The sequence below is a fragment of the Pterocles gutturalis genome, unplaced genomic scaffold (assembly GCF_000699245.1).
Source record: "Pterocles gutturalis isolate BGI_N339 unplaced genomic scaffold, ASM69924v1 scaffold15041, whole genome shotgun sequence".
Lineage (NCBI taxonomy): Eukaryota > Metazoa > Chordata > Aves > Pterocliformes > Pteroclidae > Pterocles > Pterocles gutturalis.
Window position 1 is genome coordinate 45,127 of NW_010100705.1, and position 24,486 is coordinate 69,612.

The 24,486-nt window shown below is 42.0% G+C and overlaps 1 protein-coding gene across 3 annotated transcripts in view; it reads right to left on the reverse strand.

Moving 5' to 3' along the window:
* AMBRA1 (autophagy/beclin-1 regulator 1) overlaps positions 1-24,486 on the reverse strand; it is a 124,172-nt gene that overhangs the window by 29,808 nt on the left and 69,878 nt on the right. For all 3 annotated transcript variants that reach the window (XM_010080866.1, XM_010080858.1, XM_010080850.1), the window contains 3 exons: positions 22,406-22,516; positions 13,784-13,972; positions 13,202-13,341 (listed from right to left, as the gene is read on the reverse strand). In XM_010080866.1, coding sequence (XP_010079168.1) covers positions 13,202-13,341; positions 13,784-13,972; positions 22,406-22,516 — 440 coding nt within the window. The remainder of the gene's footprint in view (positions 1-13,201; positions 13,342-13,783; positions 13,973-22,405; positions 22,517-24,486) is intronic.

The following is a 24,486-nucleotide window of genomic DNA, read 5'->3' on the forward strand; positions in this document are numbered from 1 at the left end:
TAGTTCTATTGCCCACCCCACATCTTGCATGTTTGACAATTTAACTTGAGAAGTCTGAGGCAGAGACCACTGAACTGCAAGCCCTCCAACAGCTAGTACCCACAACCTTCATCTTGATCATTGTAATGCAAACAAAGCAAGCCAGAGCAAAACAATTTAGCTACATTATTTCCCATCATCAGTAACACAGTTAACCTCTCCTCTGAAGAGGCCACATTAGAGGAGAAAACATAAAGAAGGATTTATCTGTAAAGAAGGATGCTGGTCACTCTTCACCCTGGCTATTGCTCAGCAGTTAGCATATTCAGAGAAGCTTGGTGTTTGGATGGAAGGAACAGGCCGTTAGGGGTTTATCTAGCTCTTACCCATCTCTGTCATGCCCGCCCTGTTCCCTCCCTGCCTTCCTTGCTCTGTATGGGGGGAAGGATAGAAAAAGAAGGGGGGGGGGGGTGGTGAGAAATAAATCAGATGTACAATGGTAACACTTGTTACCATGGAGATTATGGTGCACTCTGAGATGGGGAGACTGGATTTGGAGGAGGAAGGAGGGGAAAAGGGGAGGTTCGCCAGAGCTGGGAACATAAATTCATACAATAAGCATTCTAAATCTCTCAAGAACTGCAAGGGTTTTCCATCATATCCTTCTTTGGCAAGTCAGAAGCAAACAGTTTCTCTTCTCCTGAGAACAGCTTTGCAAGGTATCACAGCTAGAGGAGTTGCCTTCCTGGGCCAGCAGCAAGCTCTCCTCCCCTGACAGGTCAGTCTGCACAGCCGTTGTCCCTCAAGCTCCACAACCCACCACACTAACGAGGTAGACTTGCTAGCTACAGCTCGGCATCCAGGTGCTCTGCAGTAAATAGCACCCCAGGGAAAGCGCTGCCAAGGACATGGGTCTGGTTCTGACAGCCTGCAAAAATGTTGGCTGAGGGCACAATATCCAAGACAAGATGGCTTAAAATTCTGCGTAAGAATAGTTGCTTCATTGCTCCACTCCATTCACTTCTAAACAGCTTGTCATGCCGAAGAGCTCCCCTCCCCTCCTGCTTCCCACTCCCACGCTAATGGGACAACTCCATGCAGTGTTAAGGGTGATGACATCCGTGCGTGTGGTAATTAGTATATAAAAAGAGAAAGCAGCTGTACTGGCATAATCACCACTCGCAGCAGTAACCAGGACCCAGCTAATCAATCTGATGCAGTCATACAGACTGGCTGTTGCAATTGCATCCATTAGCAAGACCCCCTACTCTATCCACAGAGTGGAAAAAAAAATTAAAGTTCCTTCAACATCGGCAGGTCCCTCTCTTCAAAGAAGGTCAGAAGCCTGCCAGGAAGCATTATTTTCCACAGATCACAGCTAATTCCTTTCGGATTTTTTTTTCCTTTTTGTTTTCCATTGCTAAATCTTTTAAAAAGTAACTGAGATATTTCAACCAAAGTAGCCAACCTGAAAACGTACCACAGAGTGACCACACCACTTTGTCAGTGGGATTGTCCATGCTTTGTAGTTCTGAACTTCTAGGAATAATATTAGAGTTATTACAGGAATCCTACACTGACATGATTCTCCAGCTTCTAGGTCAAGAGATTGCTGCCAACCCTTAAACGCTCTTAAAAGTAGCAATACAAATGCATAAAGTTGATAATTCACCAGTTCCCTTTCATCAGGGCTGCTCCACAGACTAGTTGCAGGTCACGTACAACAGTCACATTTACGGCCAAGGGTTCAGGAACCAGGTTAGAACCACTGTTGTAAAAGTCCACTAATCTTTAAGGTGCCCATCACACCCTACCACAGCCTCCAGAGAGTTTATTTTTAATAGGGTGGCACTTTCATTTAGGACAGATATTGTATTGCATTAGACTTTATCAGTCCATAATCACTGCCAGCAGTCACAGCAAGCTTCCAGGCTCTTCACCATAACCAATGTCAAACTTGTTCTTATAGCATCGCTACACTACTAATTCAATAATACATAGCCACACCGTTAGATGCAGCAATACAGCATTTTATAAAGTTGGCAGTTGCATTTGTTTACAGATGCTGTTCTGAAACAGAGTTTTGAACAGTATGTTTCTCTAAAAACACCAAAGTCTGAGGAGTGGGAGCTTCAGACCATCCCTATGGAAGCTCAAGCCCAAACAGGCAATGTAAGTATAGCAAGCTGTTCTCTTATTGGCAACAACATATAAATGTAATTTCAGTAGGCAAGAAAGGTCCTACCCCTTCCCTTTAGAGTCACACGACCCAGCCTGGATTACACAGAACAGTTACTTGACCTGTGCTCATGTTTGTGGAAAACCCTGTCTCTGGTGATCTCCCCACACTTCACAGGGGATTCCAGAAGTCTTCTATCATTTCAGGGATTCCTCGGGAGATCTAGGGAGACTCCAGGGAGATCTCCTTGTCAGGGGATGTCAGCAAGATAAAAACTCTTCCCCTAAAAATACCAAAACTGTCTAGGCAGGTAAGCTTCCACACAAAAGGCAACTCTCATACAAAGGGAAAGGAATACTCGCTAAAGAAACAGCTGGTTGCTTCCATTCTTCATCCCTGTAACCATGAAGCATGGGGAAAGATTTGGTTAAGTAATTTATGTCTGCACTTCACTATTTTCAAAGACTGAATTAGAAGCAACAACTTATCTCTTTTGTGTGCCTTGTGCATCCTCCCCAAACAGGAGTGGGCACATATATCATCTCCTGAACTCCCTAAAGCTCATCTCATCAATTCACAGCCACTTCTTCAACACTGAATTCAGCAGGGGAGATGGCGGCTCAGAGAAAGAAGGGCAGTAAGGCATGAGGGAAAGAAAAACACAGGCCCGCAAAGTGTTCAGCAAACATGCTGCATGTGGAGTGCAAAGGTGTCAAGTCCACTGCTGCTGCTCCCCCTCCACCTTGTCAGTGCTGGCACATCAGTCCTGTAGCACCTGTCACAGCCACTGCTTAGGTATTAAACTAAATATTTACTCATGGCAGAGAGCCAGGAGAGGCTGCATGACAACGAACAGCCTCAAGGAATCTTTCTCGATGATCTCTTCCTCACCATCAAGCTGCTGTACTTAAGTGGGAAGAAGTGGGCCCAGGGCACAGCACATAAGCACAGAGATAGACAGTTAATTTGTACCTGCCCTGGAGGTGTAAGAAAACTTTTTGCTAAAAGCCTCTGCTCTGCAAAGCCCTAGTTATTGACCTAGTGCTTCCCTCTTCCCCTCCCGCTCCATCCCAGCGAAGTTGCTGCTATTTAATAACACTCTTCAAATTCCGCCTTTCCCCTCCATTCCTGGGGTGTGCCAACATTAAAAAGCTGGACAGGGCGATCGCCAGGATCCTGTCAGTCATCAGAGAAGCTGCAGGCTGCCCAGAGCCTGTGCTGCTGCTGCCAGTTGGCAATGGCACGGCACTGCTCACCCGGTCCGAGCAGCACCGTGTCTGGCCAAAGCAGAGGCACCCTGTCATCTGCACAGCCGTCTCTTGGCTTGAGGCCTTCCCACCTCTACGGAGAGCAGGAGGAGGCAGAGGAGTGCTGAACACTACCTGGTTGGCAGAGTGGGATCTTTCTTCTCTCTGGCACTCAAGAAAGAAAGGAAAAAAAAAAAAAACCCAAACATGTTTTGAAGCTGGAGGAGAGAAGAAAGTTGGCACAAGCTGGTAAGGAAACTCAGCACGAACTCTTGCTTTTTATCTTTTAAAATTCAATAGAGACATTCCTAACCTTTCAAGATGCAAATAAATTTCAAGCCATTACTTTTGCTTAGCTCGAGCAGTGAAGTGGGCTGTCGGATCAGCCTTGGCAAAAGACCGTGTGGAGACGGGGTGCAGCTGTTCTCTCGCTTACACAGGGAAATCTCGTCATCTGTGAAGCTCTATCCTGACAGATAAAGGGAGAGGAAAGGCTGGAGCAGACCAGGTGGGTTCATCAGGCACCAGCCTAAAATTTAGTTATTAATTTTCAACCAAATCAATGCTGTCACCAGAGGCTGACTGACCATGAAAACACACAGGAGGAGAAACATCTAACATGCTAAACCCAACAGAAACCTCTTACTGAGAAGTCTGGTAAAATCCCCAGCTTTATGGCCACTCTGACCTGGCCTGCAGAGAGAAGTGCTTCAGAAAGGAAAAGGAGTGTTGATCTCTGCTGGATGGGTGTAGCTGTACTGGTTGCCAACATTTCTCTCTTGTGCTGGTACAGATCTTAAGTTTATGCTGGTAAACAAAGTGCTTTTCATATGGATACAGGTTATACCACCAAAGTAATGGCGGAGGCTGTACGACATTGCCCATATAACTGCAGCTGTACTAGAGCTTCTGGCAGTGCAGGTACCTCATTTTGTAAAACACTTTAACAAACTAAGCTGCATGACCTATCCAGCACAGATTCAGCCCTATAAGCACAGCCAATCCACAACATTAAGTTCACTGAAAGCACACCTCAAAGAACAGCCTATGTACAGTATGAAATTACCCAAAGAGCACTCCAAAAAATGCTGAAAACTACATAGAGCACTTGTATTTGCAGAGCAGCAGATGAGGCACAATGACAGGATGAGGGCATAAGCAGAGCAAAACCAACGGCAGTCCAATTAGGGCTGCACACATTTTGCATTTCTCCACTTGCCCTTCATCTTCTGCTCCACAATCTGACCTTGAACAAGAACTTGAAGTTTAATTTAATCTTTTTTTTTGATTGCAAGCACCTTACTGAGAATGAACAGGCCCTAAATAAATGATTTTTTTTTTTTGCCTTACATATTCCAACAGGGTGTTGTCACTGAAAGATCTCACCTTGTGTGGTGTGTTTTTTTTGTTTTTTTTTTTTTTTTTTTTTTATGTCAGTGGGTGAACTAGTTCACCTTTGACACCAGGATATCAGAGAAGTTGCTGTGAAGCATCTACCACTCTACTGAAAGTACTATATGTCCTTTGCTGCCAGGAAGCCACCTGCATCAGTGACTTCTATAATGCTGCCAATCAGTTTAAACAAGTCTGTGGCTTTTAAGTTCCAGAAGCACAATAAGACATCCTAACCTGATCTTAACAAATAACACCATCACTTCTTTGCTTAGATTACATTCTTTACTCTGCCTTCTATTTATGAATTTCACAAAAGCTGCTGAAATTGAGGCTTATGTCTTACACTGCCACAAACCCCAGAGCCCTCTGCAGTGCAATTCAAGTCCAGCTTGTCTAAAGCAGAGGGCCTTTAATGCAAAGCAAAATAAACACTCCTTGGAATAACTGACTGATGGCTCATTAAATTTATTTGGAAGACAATGTGTATCAGTATTTTGAAACAAAGCAAGTCTCCCCTTTGTTTGGAAGGAATCTTCTTTCTGTATCTATACGCAGATGCAAAGAAAAAAGCATGCATTTCCCATGATCAGACAGGGGAGGAAAAAAAAATAGCTTTTTTGCTCCCAGTCTCTTTTTATCGGGCAGGTTGGTCTATGCGGATTGCAACCCTTCCCCCACAGATGATTCCTGCCAACAACATACACGTCTTTCCATTATATCTTCTCTGTTAAAATGGAAGAAGCAAAAAATAATGCACTTATCTTTTTGGATTTGTCAGTCTTATCCTCAAATGGATCTTATCATCTAATGCTCTGCACAAATAACATTTCTTTCAGCTCCATTTATCTTCCTCAGATGCAATAGGATCATATATGAAATTCTTCTTCAGTCTTTACCAATACAAAAAACCTCTTTCTGCTCACCTGTTGTCAGCACAGCAAATTCTAGCTTTGCTTTCTGAGCCACAATGAATTAAAAGAGAACTAACCTTTAATTTTCAGAAACAACTGAAACCTTATCTGAGGATACTTGATTTAATTCCTAAACCAGGAGAGCACCAGAAGCTTCTGTTGCATGGACTGAGAGATTTTATGCAAAGGTAAAACATTGTTGGTTCTTCCTGACCATACTCAATCACATAATTTATTGCTGACCTTTCAAATCAAGAGAATTCTCATTACAGCACACCTAACCCTTTATTTCTTTAGACTAGCTCTTGGCAATCTCAGCTGGTACTTTATCTCACAAGCCTGCCATGCAACTACTACATGAGAAAGAGCTTTAAAATAACTCATGGGAAACTTCAAAACATTAACAAGAACTAGGTGTTATGAAGAAATGGATCATCTCAGGAAAGAAAGCTCTCACCGAGGAAAACAATACACTTGCAGGGAAGTGGCTCATTAATTTACTACCTCCCAAAGGCTGCAAAACCAGGGTAATACCTCCAAAAAGCCCTTTAGGGGACTAGTTCAAGCCTGGATCTGAAACCTAGGGCTGAGTAAGCAAGAAATTGCTAAACAATTGTCCTTTCAATTGTGTGCGCGTGTGGCTGGAACAGATGAAAGGAGAGAAACAGGAATGCAAAAAAAAGTGACAGAAGATAGATACGTATATATTCAGTGCAGATGCATAAGTGAACTGAACTGTGCAAACAGGACTGTGCCCCCAGCTATTGCTGTCTCTTGCAAAAATCACCAACAGCTCTCAATGCCAGAACAATCTAATAAAAATATGGTCACTCCTATAGCAAAAGGAACGACAAGCTTCTTCATTTTTACCCTTAACTCAGACTGTAAACCAAAAGCAGTCAGTACCTGCGAATTCCCCATTACACGTCATGCTGAGACTGTAACAGCAAAATCTACAATATATTAAAGATCTAATGACAAGAGCAAAGGATTCGTGCACAGCTGCCATTCCACTCTGCTCTCCATCTGCTGAGCCTCAATAGAACAGCATACAAGATCAAGTGTCAACAAGATGTTGATGACAGAGCTACATGCACCCTCATCTAGGCGAAAAGAGGCTGTCATCCAGCTGCCTACACGTCTGGAAGGAATAAATACTAGAGGAAAGACTTGGCTTAAATTTAATTCATGAAAGATGGTAGGAAGAAGTACCAGAAAAAAAAAAATCTTCATGAAACTGCAAACCTCTTCTCAGCCCATGGCCAGTTTAGCGCAAATCTGGTAATAATTCACCTTGGCACCCTTCTCCCTACCTGACTTGGGCAAGATGACTGCACATAAATAAGCTCAGACACAGAATTGTCTTTGCCATAAATTTTCTATCTAGTTACAACTACGTAACCAACTGCACCAAAGCTTACAGTAGCTACTGTGGGGCAAATGGGTTCAAGTGCCTCAGCACTCCTAATACAGGACCCCTTACTAAACAAAAGGTCTTGGCTCTCAGCTTCGCATACCATGAAGCAAAAACACCTTGAATAGATGTCATTTGCCTTTTCTTCACGGCAGTCTGCTAAAACTGACACTGCTCCCATGTTTAACCATCACATTATATTAACAGTGTATTTTATGAAGGGATATTAATGAGTTATAAGTTTTTACAGTTTCTTGTAAATTCTGTCTCAGCAGCCTTCATGCAGACATGGGTGAGTTGGTCAAGAAAGCAATTTAATTAACTCTTACAACATACCATTCCTGGTTCTATACTCAAATGTGCACACCTATGCAAATCTTCATGCCATCTGTAACACCAGGGTGGTGTTGCGTTTTCCAATGATGTTGAATACAGCTCTTTCTTACAGCACCCTGTATAAACAGTGCCTACCAGCATGGATTTTGGATATGCTCTGTTTTTCTAAAGATACCTGCCAGAATCCGCTGATATAGAGAGCATATAAAACTATTTGGCCTCAATCAGACTATTATGCTCTACTTTGTATTAAAAGGAGAGATTTCTCATATCAGTCAGAAAAGGGTTCTGTCCCCATGCCCTGTTCCTAGTATCAAAAAGCATGCACAGCCTGTGACTCTACTTAGACTTTTGGTAGCCTAAGAAACATCCACCTGGTTCAACTTCTGCCAACAGTGAAAAATTTATTTGGGCAGTAATTCGATGTATTATTTGCATTTCTACTCAGAAGATTCCCTTGTCGACCTGAAGATGTAAAAATCTCTCTCAAAAGAAGACACAAGGGACCACACCAACAAGCATGCTTTTTCAATAACACAGCAAGAGGCTGTTACTCTCTTTCTTGCAAATCACTCTTCTTTTCAAAAGTATATTAGTTCATACGAACTCCTCCACTGGAGGTAACATGTTACAGTAAGCCACCTCCACATATTCCCCTAATAAATTTTCTTTTCACATTAGCAAGGGTTCTGACAAAACTGTAACTTGCACCCCAGTGAAGCAAATGTGCACAGCCGTTTGCTTTCAGGCTTAAATCCCCTTTGCTTCCAGCTGCAGGAGCACTCACAGCTCATCCAGTGAGTCCACGAGGTCTAGCAGCGACCTTTGCAGACCACACCATATATGTTCTACTGACACTTACACGAAGCTCACACAACAGCACTCAATCAAATTGTGCATCTTCTCATGTATTCTGTGCATTGTCCTTGTTAAGAGTTAATACGCTGTAAAAAAGCTTGGCTCTGTGCGAAAACTCCACGTGCCTTTTGCTTCAGGCCCTTCTTCCTACAGGATTTGGAATTCTCCGTCTGTTTACAATGGAAGTGTACACATATTCTGTTCCATCCAGACTACTGACTTCAGCGGAACGTTTCCCAAATACCAGTAGTCTCATTAAGAGCTAATTCCGGATCTCCACAGCCTGAATTTCTTTCTAGAGTCAAGGCACACCACAGTATTTGAGATGGGGCTTAAGTCACCTTATCCCCACAAATCACATGATTTGCTCTTCAGCTATATGTCAATCAATTTTTCCTATCACCTAACTTATCCTCAGCTTAAAAGCCCCTTTCCAAGTTTTGTTTTAATTTGGATTACAGTAATCATGTTTTTTGTGATATTTAGAGTCACAACTTCCTCTGGGTAAAATGAAAAACATTAACATTGCAAGGCCACCAGAATTTGTGAATGCCAGAAATAAAACTACCTTCTGGGACGCTTTTCTCACTAATATCCACTGCTAACAGATCCAGGGCAATATGATCCTTACTCTTCTATGTTTCTAAGGAACTTTAGCTCCAATCAAGTTTCTAATATCACGTTTTTCTAAGTTCTTTAACCTCCATATACTCTTGGAATCATATGGAATTCAGAAATCACCCTAGACCCAAGCAGCTTGAAAACAGATCTCCTTTATTTGGAGACCAGCTCCACCTATGCTTTCAAAATAGGATACAAAACCTACTCTTATGCCATATTTGGAGTCCTTTCTCCAAACTTCCCATATCTGAAACTCAAATATTTCCAAACAACTCCCTGTGCCACCACTACATATACTGCTCCAAGCTAGAGATCGGCAACAAGCAATTCCTTCCCTGTACTCTCCAGCTACAGATAAATTACAGAGATGTTAGTTAGGTTTGCAAAAACAACAAGCCACAAACACAAACAACAACAAAATGAAGCCTATGCATACCACTCTTGTTAAAAGTCAACACTACTAGAAGGCTTTTTAAGCATCAGTCTGAAAACCACACTTGTTCTTTATCAAAGCCAGGTTGCCATCTGAAATGCTAAGCAGATCAATCTCAAAGGAGTGAATAGAAACAGTATGAACCTCGAGCTCATGACTCCACCATATCCAAGGACAATTCACTACTTTTACTCCATTTCTGAGCACAATTTATAACTGTCAAATCACATCAGCCCTGACCCACAGAACTATACCCATTCTCTCTGAAATATTATGAGCATGACATATACAGACAACGCACACTTGTATAACCAAGATGCTCCTTAGTATCATTCCAAAGTGCTGTAGTTCTCGGGGAGAACATTTCTCTCCAATGCTGAAAATCACACCAGCAGCCAGCGGATGTCTAGGTGCAATTAAATGTATCAGAGTTTCATGTAACAAAACTAATTAATTGCATCTCCACAGCCTCTACTTCAACAACAAGATGGAAGAACCTCTCTGAGGAATAGAAACCTGCATTCTACTGACTGCTAGTCAAGGATGTGGAGGAAGGGTCCTTCCATTTTAATTGGAAGCAGAAATAATCACTGTATTTCATTCCTCAGCAGGCTGCCACACTTGTGCAGTGACTTACAGGCCACGCTGCCAAGCCCTGCTCTCCCCGGTTCATTGATTGCAAATCAAAAGGCATCAGGGAAGGAAGGTACAATCATGAGACAGCTTACAAGAATTTTCATAGAATCTGATGTAGTATTTCTCTTGAATTTCTCTCTTGGGAGTTTTGTGAGTAATGTCAAATTAAAATATCCATAAAGCATTGCTTCAGAACACAGCTATGACTTATTTTTAATTAAGAAGTTGAGTAACAATTGCTTTGTATTACAAGCTGTTGACACAGACGCAACAAGGATACTTTCTGATTCTCTCTAATGTGCACATTAAATTAGAGATTGAAGAATACAGTTTCACCAAGTTTCCTAAACCTTTTTCTACTGCACGCTGGCCAAGATGCAGACACACTTTTACTCACTTGAAAATGAATACAGCAGCCACTCTAAGCATGCTAAGAATATTATAAAGTTTCCTGCTAAAAGCTCTTTTATTTTGCACATCCTGGAAAGTATTACAAACTTACGGGGCAGTCTTATTGCAAAATTCAAGACAGAAGAAATACCTGTAATTTACCTACTAATTTTTACAACTGGCTGAAGGAATAATATTTACAAGATTAACAGTTTTATGTTTTCCAAACTTGGTCCTACAGACCGCACAAAGATGACCAACACCACACCAGAATGTTGAAACAATACTCCACATCATCCCACAGAAAGGCTCTTTAACCAGAGTTGTGACCCCATCACATAGGCAGAAAGCAGAAAGTCCAAAGCAGTCAGAAAAGAGACATTTTTAACATCTTTAAACATGATGTGGGAAAGGGGAAAGCAGCAAATTAGTTAGCAAAGCCTGCTAGACTGGACAGATTCGAAAACGTGGGGGAAAGGTTTTTGGAAGCTAAAAATACATGTGCAAGAAAGACGGAAAAAGCAACCTTTAGAATATATGCAATCCATCTGGAGAAAAATAATCCAGAACTACAGCAGATGAGAAAGACAGGAGTGCAGTGATGTGGAGCAAGTCTAAAAAGCAAGGGGGGGAAAAATTGTACAAAATTTTCAATGCACCATAACAGCAAAAAAAGGAAAAAACCCAACAGTTTTTGACTGCATAAGTAAAGCCCTGTAGTCCAAAAAAAAGGAGAAAAAAATACCCTCTCTGGGCTTCTGGTAATACTGGACTTATCACATTACGAACATTTAAACATATCCCAGAATCAGGGGAAAAAAAAGGATGGGTATTTTGGAGAGAATTCAGAAGAGGAAAAAAAATGAAAGCTGGAAGATTGAATTACAAGAAAAGATTAAGGGAATACAAAGCATTACTTCACTAAATGGTGACTAAGAGCAAGGCTACAAGCATATGAAGAGTATAACACACCATAGATATTTGAAATGGAGATGAAGAAATATAAATGGAAGATTTAGACAGAAGCTTACTGATTTAGCTGGCTACAAAAAAACACCTCCAAAAGGAAGGGCTAGATAGAAGCCATAGCAACTGGAGTTTAGAGCAGATGTAAAGAATGGATGAGAGGAAAGAATCCTACCATAGCTCTTTATGGGAAGAAACATGATTTTAGCTAATAGGACTTCTCCATCTTAGCTTATTATATGGTAAAAAGACTGTGGGAAGGGATACTCCCGTATCTGGCAGTAAAAGATAGGTATTTAACTAAGATCTTAAAATAACTGAAAAAAGAAACAGTACCAGGGCAAACTAGACTTCTTTTAAAAGGATCTAACAGGATACTGAATCCATGTAACTAGTGATCTTACCGTATCCACACACCTGCTAACCAAATTGTGCTTTTCTCATGAATACTTTTTACTTTCTGCCTCTTACCTTAAGAGGCTCATACCAGAATGGTAGCTCAGAACCAGGGGTGAAAAAGTGCTGACTGGTACACCAAAAAATATCCTCATCATTGATTTTCCCTTGCGTTATAACATGGAGCAGATGATGGCAATAAACAAGAGTTTTGTACCAGCTGATAAAGCAGCTCATGTAATGTCGCAGCTGCGATGACCCTCTCTGAACCATGAGCAGTCTGCAGAGCAACTATAGAGCCTGAAGATGAATCAAGCAATTTTTCCCAGAGACAAGTCTCTCCCCAGTGCTGGGCCCCCAGATGAAAGGCTCAGCACAACCCTTGTACATGGGAAAGCTCTGCCAAAAGTAATAATAATCAGAGGCCTTTTAAAAAAGAAAAAAATTTTAAAAGGAAAGAAAAAAAGAGAGATAGAGGAAAAAAAAGCTGCTCACGGAATGAATACCGCTATGGTTATCCCCCAAAGTGAAAAGGTTTGAACAGCTATTTTTCATCTCCTGCAACAGAAGTCACCTGAATACATGGCCCAAGACTTGAATTCAGCCCAAATTTCAGCTTTAGAAATCTAGTGCTGCCTCCTCAGCTCTCTTTGTGAATTATCAACTGGACATGGCTTTTTCCATCCCACACTATCACTGAATAGCTATTGTGCTCCACTGATGAACAAAGCAAGGCACACATGTTCTCTTAACTCTATTTGCCAGTATCAAAAAGGCTTTCTCACACACTAAATGAGGCAGTGTGGGTCACAGTTCACTTATCTCACAAAGCAGAAGTACACAAAGTTAACTCCATTGCTGAAACAGGCCTACATATATATGTATATAGAGGAAGCTCATTAATAAATAGCCAACAAAAACCTGTTTGGCGAAAGTATGGTAAGTCTCACCTTCTGTGTGCAAGTATGATGTGAAGCTCAGCTCCTACCCTTCCTGAAACAGCTGGTGGCCACTCTCCTAGAGGTTAGCTGCCTTTAGGAATGCTAGGAAATGATCTTGAAACCTCAGCTGAAAAACTCCTTCAGCAATGCCAACTGTAGTACCACAAGCAACATGTATATTAACCTAAGAAGTACAAAAGACCTACTAGGTACTATGAGTGAAATCTAGACTTAGGATACCACACACAACAAGGAATATACTTGTTTGTCATCATATTTGAAACCAGAGTGAAGTTTCACAATTCTGTTTTAACTTATGTTCTCCTGTCATGTTTGCATACGTCTGAAATAAATTCCTTCACATGTTTATCATTCAAGCAGGCCTGGAGCATGCTACCTCTTTGCAATCATAACCCAGCAACCGCCTACTGTGCTAGAGCCAAAATGACACAAAAATCACTGATGAAAACACAAAGAAACAGAACACACATACACTCACCCTCATAGATGTTTCTCCACCATGGGGCTGTTGCAGCCTGAAGACTTGAGCGACCATGTGTTCTGTGGAGGGGTGCAGCAGGATACGGCGGGGGGCGTATCTGCCCATTGGAGACAGGCTCACAGAAATGGCATTAGGGCCTGTAAAGAGAAGAGGAGTTATTTCTCTCACAGGCTGACATCCCTCCCTATGCCTCATCCTCACAGCTTCTTCATTCCCTTCCAACATTCCCATAACGTATGGCACACTAAGCTCATCCTTATGAGGTGTAGAGAAGAATAAGGAGATCCACACAAGAACAAATTTTGCGAGACATTTCCTTGCAGCAAATGTATTCCCACTAAGATAATGAAGTTCTTTAAGAGGTAAAAAACTACCCCTTAGCAGCTCCCCTATATCAGCACCTTACACGTCTAGACCTCTCCCCAGCAGCACTATACTCATGGCTGTTTGAAAGGTCAATAAAATACTTCCTGTTTCTACAATCCCTGATATTCACACTATTGCATTTCTCACTGAAGGCTGAGTTCTGAGGTAACTTCTCACACTCCCACCCACCCTGACTTCTTGCTGCGTGCTTACCAAATCGCTTTGTGTAAAGCATCTCGCCCAAGTTGTGGGGTGCCAGAGAATACACAGCCAGTATTCCCTCATCAGGGAAGCCTCTTTGACTGCTGGGGATGAAGGCTGCCAGCAGCTGCCCATCAGCAGAGATATCACAGCTAGCATCATTGTAAATCTTGCAGTTTTGAACAAGCACGTTCACAGAGGCTACAAAGAAGAAAGAAAGGAACAGTCATTAAAGCACTCAAGTTCAACAGAGAACAAAGCAAGACATAAACCTCATGTTGGAGTCTGGACAACCCATGCAACAGACACTCAAGACATTTAGCTTCCTCCAAAAGTTTATGAAACGCTAATACCCTGTTTAATGTACAATGTGCTCCGAAACGGAGATAAGACACTGCAATAAGCCCAGGGGATGAAATCTACTCACCTCCTGTAGCCTTCAGCCAAGAAATAGTGGCAATCGCACTTTATCAAACCCCTCCTTTGCTGAGTGTAACACCATCCTTTGTAAAGGACAGCACAGTTTAAACAAATCCCGGATCATGACTCTGACAAACTCCAGCAGTGGTAGCACTGTAAACAGTACACCTTAATTCATTTCCCCTTCTCTTGCAGAGCCCATAGTTCCAGCTCCCCTTATCTCCAACAAACAGGAGATGAGAGAAAAATCCCTCCCTCCAGATACAGACATTCATTTCTGACAGCTAATTTTTACACCAATCTTGAATAAAGCAAGTGAGAAAGGGCAGAGACTTCTCCAGCAAGTCCTCGATTTGATTACTCCAGTATTTGAGACACTCATGCAATCAGTGAAGTAACTGTTTAGCAGACAAGTCAGTGAACAGCAACTCAGAAAATTTAAGTTTTACTTTAATCTCTGCTGGTGAGTTGCTGGGTGACCTCGTACAAATCTTTTCCCCTCCATGCCTGGCATACGTAGCCCATAAGCTCTTTGGGCTCCTGAATCTTACTATGCACTTGTGCCATTCCTAGCACAATGAGGTTCCAAGGCCTTTTAGCATCATCATCACCAACAGTTCAATGGCTCAATAAGACAAGGCTGGAGTTATGTTCACTCCCTCAGCCTAACCTAAATGAGCTCCAGTGTTTCAGTACTGCAATTATTCCAGGGGGTTTGGAGCTGAAACTACATACACTATTTTGGGAACGGGGGAATTTCAGATTCTAGTATTTTCAAACTCAAGGCGATAGACATATATAAAAAAAAATAGAAATAGCACCCACATTTGCAATATAGAAGCTCTGCATGCTAGAAGACTGAACACCCCATCTCACATGCTTGAAGCTATAGCATCCCCTGGAGCACTATGTCAACTTCTACAGTCCAGGAATCCTCTTCTAAACCTTCAGACCACACCCATCCTAGAATTGACTTTGATTTGTTCAGCTAAAATTGCAGATGAAGGTGCTTCTTGGGCTAGATTTCTTATTAGTTTAACAAAAGAACAGTGCCAAGAATGCTTTGTGCGTACTTCTGAAATCCTGAACTTCCAAATCAAATTAAGGCTGTAACTCAATGCTTTAACAACTGGCACTGCTGCCAGAAGAAACACTCCCTGCCCTTTGTTTCCAACACTTCTGTGGAAAGAAGGCTACATCAGGGAACTGATATGGCTGAGAAATTACTGACTGTTGCCTAGGGTCACTTTTTAGCCAGAACAGTTTTTTCAACCTGGTACACTACACAGCCACACAGACACTTGCAGCAGCAGAAAAAGTCATCACAGGGAAGCAGACAGGACTGCTCCTTCTTCCGGCACTGCTGATTTAAAGCACTCACCGAACCTCATCTTCAGTTCTTCTGAGCTCAAAGACATTTTTCCTGGAACTGCTTTCCTACATGGCTGAGTATCAACTTCAACTGTTCCATTTAAGGAATTCCAATGAAAAAGACGACGAGGATAAAAAGTGGACTATATAATTACATTCTGTACCAAACCACCTACACCTGTACTCTGAATTTATTCCACCATTTTTTTTCAGTTTCAAAGCTGCTAAAAACAGTAATTTTCAACCTAGTATAAACAGAAAGGTGCTGAATAGAAAAAAGGTAAATAATGATAGTCACTGTCAGTGCTGTAATAACAGAATTTAAAATACACATGGCCCTTCCAAGAACAGACAGTCCAAAAGATGACAACATTCCCGAGTGCTTAGTGTGAGGCTAGTTGAACAGAATAAAGATTAAAGACTATACTACCTAATTTAAAAAAAAAGGTATAATTAAAATTTGCTTTTTTTTTTTTTTAATGTAGGCTTCACTCAAATACTCATTATGTTGTCACAAGAGAAGATGGGCATCAACACAAGAAGTGCAGCATATGCTGTGAGCTAGCTAAAGGAGACATGACAACAGGCTGCACTACTGTAATCCCCATCAACCTGGGAGAATTCCTGCACAGTTCTTCCGTGACTCATTTCAAAACCAGTCCTGTTTATTAGCTTTATCAATGATCTAGGCACACAGTGGAGCTGGTTGATGAATTCTGTTGAGAAAGTTGGGTAATTTCATTAACAGAGCATGATCAGACCACACAGTGAACTGAAATACACAGAGACATAACAGAAGAGAAATGAAAGAATTCTAGAGCCTGTTAATATTTACAAATTTCTGCTTTACCTAGGAGCTTCTCAGTTGGAAACAAGAGGGAATCAACTTTAGTGATTAGTAAAGATAGCAAAGACTGAGCCATCCACCTGGCACAACAGTGGAAGAGATGGCAATTGCAAACTGCACTAGGGAGCACACTTACAACAGAATTATCAGTGCTAACATACAACCTTGTCCAGAGACCACCTGTAGGATACTGGGCACAGTTCTGGTCAGCCATGTTCAAGAAAGATTAAACCTTAAACGGTAACAAGTCCATCAAAGAGCTAGGAAGATGACTGGGGAAAACGAAATATGTATTTTATGTTAAAAAAAAAAAAAACCACCAAGATTGCAAGGGAATGGGATTATATTTACAAAAAATAGCAGAAAGCAAGTGCCAGAAAAACATCAGTTCCCTTAAAAAATAATGTTGACAGGTGAGTATGTGGGTAAAAGCAGCCATTAAGTTTGGAAATTAGAAAATTCCTACCAGAATAGCAAGATGCTACAATAGTCTCTCAACAGAAGTGAAAGGGGCAAAGAATTTAACCAATTTTAAGACAGAATAAGAGCAACTAGAGGATGTGCCTGCCTAAGACGGCAGAGAGCTATACTCAGTAGCGAAGGGGGTCCTTTCTCACCAATTCTTTTGTAGCTGTAATCTAATCAGCAGTGATCAAAAAAAAAAGGAGGGGGGAATGGGAATTTATTGCACAGGTGAATACTGGGACTCTCCCAGCCAAACCTGAGTTAACTACTTAAAAGAGAGGCAAGCAATAAGGCCAGCAACAGAGCAAAACTACACTTTACACAGGGAGAGCATTTCCCAGAGATACAAGCATGAAACATGCCTCCACTACCTCCACAAAAAACTTTGATTACTAGAAGAGAAAAAAATATAGTCCGCAGTTCCTTTCCCTGGGGTCTAAGAACTGTTCTCTCTCGTTCCTGTTCTGCTAGACATCTCAATTTTTGTCCTGCATCTCCAGCTCAGGATGCAGTTCCCATGAGGCAGCCACGGTTTCTCCACAATGTTAACTACCATCATTTGATGCTCAATATTAGAAGTAGCGAGATTGTATATTTGCTTCCTCAGACCAAAGGTATGGGTATAATTTAGCCCAGGGTCCCTACTGTACTGATGAACTCCTGGTGCTTTTCAAAGAGGTGACAGCAGTTTCAGAGGTGAAACAGACAGTGATTTCTGTGGGCACAGGCAATGTTTCTTCCTTGTTCCCACAGCTACTGAAAATCATAATCTATAGAATCCATGTCTCTCTTCAGCTTTTAAAGTTTGGGATTTTCTTTAATCTAATGCAACCTTGGATATTCACAAGAAAAGAATCCCACATCTTTATTTTTGTAAGGTAAGAAAGACGTGTATTTCTTCTGTACCACTTACACATTCAGGGACATTGCCACGTCTTGTACCTATCCTTGCAGTTCCATGGCTATTTTTTTTTCCTTTCCAGGTCTCTAATCCTGTTCTTCAGGATTTTATTATTTACTATATGCCTTTTAAAACAATGTTGTGTTTGGATCACCAGTCACCAAGAGTCTGTTTATCATTCAGCACATGCTCACTCATTTTCTGTTTTCACAGTTTCCCCCCCCCTCCCCTTTTTTTACCACTCTTGACCCTCTTTCAGCACAGCACAGAGGTTTCTGGTGAACAGTCCATAATGACAGCCAACATGACTGCGTGTCTTGTTGCTTTTAAAGTTTGTTGCATATGGTGAATGCCTCTTAGCAAAACAGATAGTGAGCTCCCCTGCCAGAAGTGAACTATCTTTCTCCCTTGATGCATGCCTGGAACATAAAACACCACAGATAGAAGTTGTGCTGAATGAAAAAGAGCGTCCTTTATTTCAGTCTTTCAAGATCTGATTCATGCTGGCATTATGGTTTTTTGCTCTTCCCTCATCTACAAAGGATGAGGGACTCAGGTAGCACTTACACCTAGAACCAATAGAGCTTAGTATGCCAGCCCAAAATGTCCAAATGCGAGAGGTGGAGATCTCAGCAAGGTTTCATTTTACGGAACAACATCTAAGAGATTTCCAAGACACAGGGAGGATGAAGATACCCATGCATTTGACAAAGCCACAGGCTATCTGATTTCTTTGGAGCCTGAGGCCTGATCTATGAAAATGAAGTCAATACAGAAGATTTTAGGAAAAAAACCCTGCTATTTTTGGAAAACCATTTACAACAAGGCTGCCTTTTCATCTCTTGTTTTCTTTCATTGTTAATGCAGCCACCGAGCTGACAGAACAGATCAAAAGAAACATCAGAGAACAAATTAATCAAGCTGTTGTGCCAACTTGGAGTGCTCACACCTACAGCATAATTACGCTTGAAGCTGGGGAAGGCCTGGAGTGCTGACAGCAACAGCACTGTTTGCCAAAGGAAGATATGCTAGGTGCACCATCCACTCCTAGCTACCCTTAAGGATGACACTTTCCTAACAGCTGCTCCTATTTATAAGTTGTTTAACATGCTTTTTTTCCCCCTTTTAAGTTCTTCTGCATCCCACTGTGGATCAGTAAGTATTGATCAAATCACCTTCCTCAAGTCCCAGCCAGTGTTAGTTCAGCCACAATGGTTAGAAAATGAAATAATGAGCAGCGAGTAGCATGAGAGAAACTATATTCAAAGGACATAAACAAGAGGCAAAACCTTCAAATATTTTATCTGTAGAAAGGCTCTGTTCTACACTGTTCACCAAGTCAATACTTACCTGCTAGATGTGAGAAATTTTAAGGATCTGCAACACTTATACAATAATGTCAAATAAATGCCAGAGATAGCATTGCCTCTGCTGCCAAATAAATTTCCCACCTCAACACTGATAGGACTGACAATTAGTTTAAGACCAGGTCATGTTCATTTCAGAGTTATTAAAAGCAAAACTGGGAAAAGGAGAGAAGAAATCTGAAGCCATCTTTTTCCATTTTGCAATTAATAGAGAAAGACAGGGCAGAGAATAAAATTCCTCAAATCCCTGCAAAGCCATTTCCCCAAGATTGCTCAAGTCCTCTTAATGAGTGTTAGTGAGGGAGCTGCCGCAGAGCTGCATCCGGAGCCCAGGGCTCCGAGATCACAAGACTGCACTAATCACACTGCCATCACTTGCTCAGATGCGTCCGCTTCAGTGGAAAACATCCTACTTCCAAAATACCTTTTCTTTGTTTAATGGTAACAGGAAGAAGACCTGCTCGGAGATGGATGTTGGCCACAGAGTCATTTCTCTGATGAAGAGTGGAGCTGGCAGGCAGTCCCAAACTTCAGCTGCATCATTTCATCTGCCTGAAGTCCCAAACCACTTGTGGCTCAAGTCAGTCCCAGGAAGTGCAATGGCCCCCTCCGTGTAAGTGGACTCATGTGACCACTTCTGATTTATGGGAAATGATGGTGGAAAAAAAGGAGCCATTGAGTCACACACTTTACTGGGAAAATAGTTTATTTCCAAGATCACAAAGAGTCACAAAAAAACTCCTCCAACCCACCACTCCACTGCTACACATTTAGCTTTACAATATCTCTACAAATTTGTGCAACATGGCAAATGTGCAGCTTGTCTTTGTTCTGTGCCTAGGCAAGCTTGGCAAATACCTGTTTTAGGATGAGCACAACTGATACATCTTCATACTTCCCCACTAGACCCTGGCAGAAGGATATGGCTAACAATCTAGAAATGCCAGAGTTGGGCTCAGCATGTTAAAAGGAAGCAGCAGCATAAAAGTGAACATTTCCAAATGGTAATAAATCAAAGATGGAGAAGCCAAGTACTATGAAGCACAACGTGGGAAGTCAGAAGGGCTGGGGATGGGTTATAGCAGGAACCTTGCCTGCAAGAAGGGCACAACAACAGCAGAAACTGTAGCCCAATTTCCAGCTAATTGGAAGCTCTTTCAGAATGGAAGTGTCCTGCCAAGGGAGAGGGAGAAGACTGAAATATTGATGTCTTGAGGAGCAGATGTTTGTTATTTTCTATGGGATTCCATGAATTATAAACAAACATCTTATGCCTTCTTTTTTAAAAATATCAGCAGCCTCCTCCTCAGCAGCCAGATGAGGCCAAAAAAATTTAACAAAAAGCTATTAGCAGCTGTAGCACTCTTCAAATACTTTACAAGCTTCCAGAGAAATCCCAAAGAATTTAAGTCAGCAGCAAGATGCTTCCCTCTCTGACATCATCTCTATTCTGTTCCAGTGTCTGTCTGGACCACAGAAAGTATTGCCACCACGTGACAAAACTTTGCCTTGAGCACTGATCCTCAGCCTACAACTTTACAGTAGTACTACAAAGTTTGGCACTTAACAAGATACATCAAAGCACTGGCACACGAGTTCACCACAGTATTCTACTTCGGAAGGGACAGAATGGTTCTTAAGGACAAAATATAAAGCATCTTCTTCCCCCTTTTACAATGTCAAGGGCTACTGTCTAGAAGCAGGGCTTTTATTTCCCACCAGGCTATAAACATCACACCACAACATTCTATACACTGTGGAGGAAGGAGATGAGAAAGAAACACCAGATACTGTGTTGTTCCTACAGATGAAGTAAGCAAGGTTTTTGTAATGGGATGGGCTACTGGTGGCTTTCCCCTAGCTCCTCCAATTTCCCAGGGACTGGGAGGTAAATGGCCCCATAGAGGTTGCCCAGAGAATCTGTGGATGGCCCATCACTGGAAGTATTCAACGTCAGATTAGACAGAGCTCTGAGCAACCTGATCTATTGAAAGACGTGCCTGCCCACAGCAGGGGGGGGTGGACTAGATGATCATTAAAGCTCCCTTCCAGCCTAAACCATTCTGTGATTTCAATTCCCCACATCTCTGCTGCTATCGTGTATATACATGTGCTCCTTTTGTGAGTTCTTTAAGCAACAGGACAGCAGCCCACAGAAACCTCTATTGTCAGACACGTAATTTCTAGAATTGCAGAACACACAAGGCTGGGACTGGGAGAAACTTTTTCTTAATTCATTTCAATGGTTACCTGTGAAAGCAGAAGTCTTTCTGAAAACAGTTCTCCCTAAAAAAGTCAGTCCCTTAAAAAAGAATCCAATCTGTTTTTGCTGAGAAGTCAAGCAATGAATTTCACATATGCACAGAGATGTCCTAAGCTAAAAATCACTGTACAAAGAAACATTCATGAATATCTACCTCCTATCTTCATTCCCGGCTGCCACAAACATTTCTGCAGCTGTGCAGCAAGCTATATCAGGATACCATTCTGGGTTAAAAATAGCCTTTCTAGTCAAGTTAGTTCTAGCCTTGAAAAAGTCATTCCTTGATCAGCTGACCACAAGCATCAAATATGCTTGTGCCTGCATAAGGATCTCTTTTCCAGTACAAGAGCTAGCTTATGCCAAAGAAAATTTGTAAAGCTACGGTCTAATTTTCACAAAGGGAAGGAGAAAATAAATAAATTAATAAAATCAGCAATATTGCTCATATTCTTGACCCAGAAGCAACTTTCACCTGCGATATGGGATGAATCACTGCTTTCGCAAATGGCTAAAAGCTAGAATTACTCTCCCCGGCTTGTAACACTGTGTTGCAACACTTGCAACAGACCAGGCCCCTGATCTCCAAAATGTATTGCAGCACTTTAACCCACACTGATGTCAATAACATGGAGAATTCAGACCCAATTCATTAGCAGGTTCTAATGTAAGGGTATAAAGACAATATCCCTCTAGAAACTTGCTGGTAAAAGAATGAGGAGATTGGATACTGAATTCCTTTAAGAGGATTGTATATTCTCATGAGAACGCTCACAAAAATGCCCCATTTATGCATGGATTTGTTGATAGCAAGAACACACAAACTAGACAGAGCAGGAACAGCCCTTCATGCTTTCAGTCAACATTTTCAAAAGGCTGAGCGTTTTACAGTTCCCAACACAAGACAATCAAGTAACCCAAGGCCAGCAGCATACAGCTCCCTTTGGAAGATCCTAGAGCTCATGAGACTTAAAAGAAAATATTGGTGTCCGTTCTGGCTTACCATTGCTGATTTCAGGCAGATCAAATTTAGTGAAGTCCCACCACTGGAGCCTGTAGGTGGTGTTGGCAATGTTGCTGGCCACAGCTGACTGTCCATCCCCAATCACAGCACCTGCAGAAAAGGGGGAAATAATTAGCAATTTAACCTCCAGAAGACTATTCAGAAAAGAGCTGCAGAGACAAAACCATAGAAAACCTTTCAAAATCCAAGACACAAAACTCTAGAAACCTTATTTACAGAAATAAACACCTCCTAAATAAGCCACAGAGCACAGGAAATTAACAGGAAAGCACCTCCCTGCAACGCATTTCTGAAAGAAAAGAAAGTTGATGAGAGATAAGATGAGCAGAGACTCACAAGGCAGAAATCCTAATCAACTAATCTGGTGCAAATGCATTCTACTAGTGAAGCTGTATTTTCAAAGACTCAAAATTTTCTAGCAGAGCTATGAAGGCAGACCAGAACACACACGAAGAAAAAGCGCTGCCCTGGCAAACCACACACATTTGTGGACATAATCCCTGCTACTACTGTAAACTCCACCCAGAAGATACAGGTTGCCTACAATATTTGCCACACAGTAAGGATCATAACAAAGTGTTAGCAAGGATGACCCATGAATTGGCCTTTTGCTGCTCTGGGCGGCCCAACCTACAGCAGGCAGGGGCTGCCCTGACTCCAGGCAAATGATACGACCTTTGCTAACCACCCAAGGATTTGGGCAACAGCCCACAGCAGGAAGCTAAGCAGAATACTTCAAAAACTAGCACAGAGAACATAATTTTCCAGGCAAAAAGGAACTGCCAGTGGTAACTCAAGTAGGCATCCATTTAAGAAAGCTCGGAGGCATTAAATGTAATCCCTAGGGAGACAAGCGGAGAGAAGAAACAGTTCTCCCATAACAGTACCAGAGTCAAAAATCTCATACTATTTGCGGTCTCTAAGGCCTTTATATACATGCAGGCCTTGTACTACACATAGGTGCTGGCCCCCAGAGAAACTCAAGGTAATAGAAATTGATAAGGAAAAGCAAACCAAGATCATCCCCAAGCACAAATGAGGAAAAGCACAGCATCCGGAATCTATTCAGTCTGGATTTCTGCATCTCCACACTGTCTCCAGTGGGAAGCACATGGAAAAATGAGCAGCTTCGCTCTCCCAGCAGGGCTGGCTCAGGGCTCTGGTGGCACAGCAGCAATAGTAGAAGAGACATAACTTTGACAACTCTGCATCCAGTACACAGCAGGCCAGCTGCCCGCACAGAGAGCTAAACACTTGCTAACTGCTAGTAAATGAAGTGGTGTGGAGGAAGATGAGGAAGAGCAGGGTGTCTGGGTTTTCACTTTTCTTATAAAATCCCAGCAGAACACTCAGGCTTGTGGAAGAAAACAAACTAGCCTGAAAACAAACAAACAAACAAACAAACACACACACTCTCTCTCTCTCTCTCTAACATGGTTTATGTTTTCTCTGCAAAGTAAGGAACAAGGCAGGCAGGGGAAACTGAGGAAGTAAATTCTAGACCAATGCTGATAAATAGAGACACCGAGAAGGCTGCTACTAGTCCTCTTTTAATTGATAAGCTGTCTCAAGTCCTGATTTTTGGTTCTGGAGAAAGCTCAGAAATATGCCAAGAGCAAGACTTCTGAGCAGACAGCTATACACTGTGTACTCAGCTGTGCCAAGCCTCCAGCAATCGACAAAGCTCTGCTGCACATCTGCTCAGTCTCTGTATCTGCCTCTGTCAGACACGCACACATCACTTGGAGAGCAGAATTAAGAACATTTCCTCTGCTCTTACGTACGCCCAGGGCCTTGTTCTCCATATCCCCCAAAACAAAGGCCTCCTCTGAACAAAAGATATGCACTGGAGAAAGCAGATTCAGCGCATTAACGCAATTACATTTTGCAACCAGAAGTGGAAGAAGGACAATTACATTTTATGTTGCTTCATCTTTAAAAGTCTCCTCGCTACAAGCCTGGGTTTGGTATACAAGGGCAGCTCTTCTGCTGCCTTCCCTCCAGTCACCAGGTGGAGAACAGAAAACTCCTTTCTCTACAAATTTCATGCAGTGGGACTT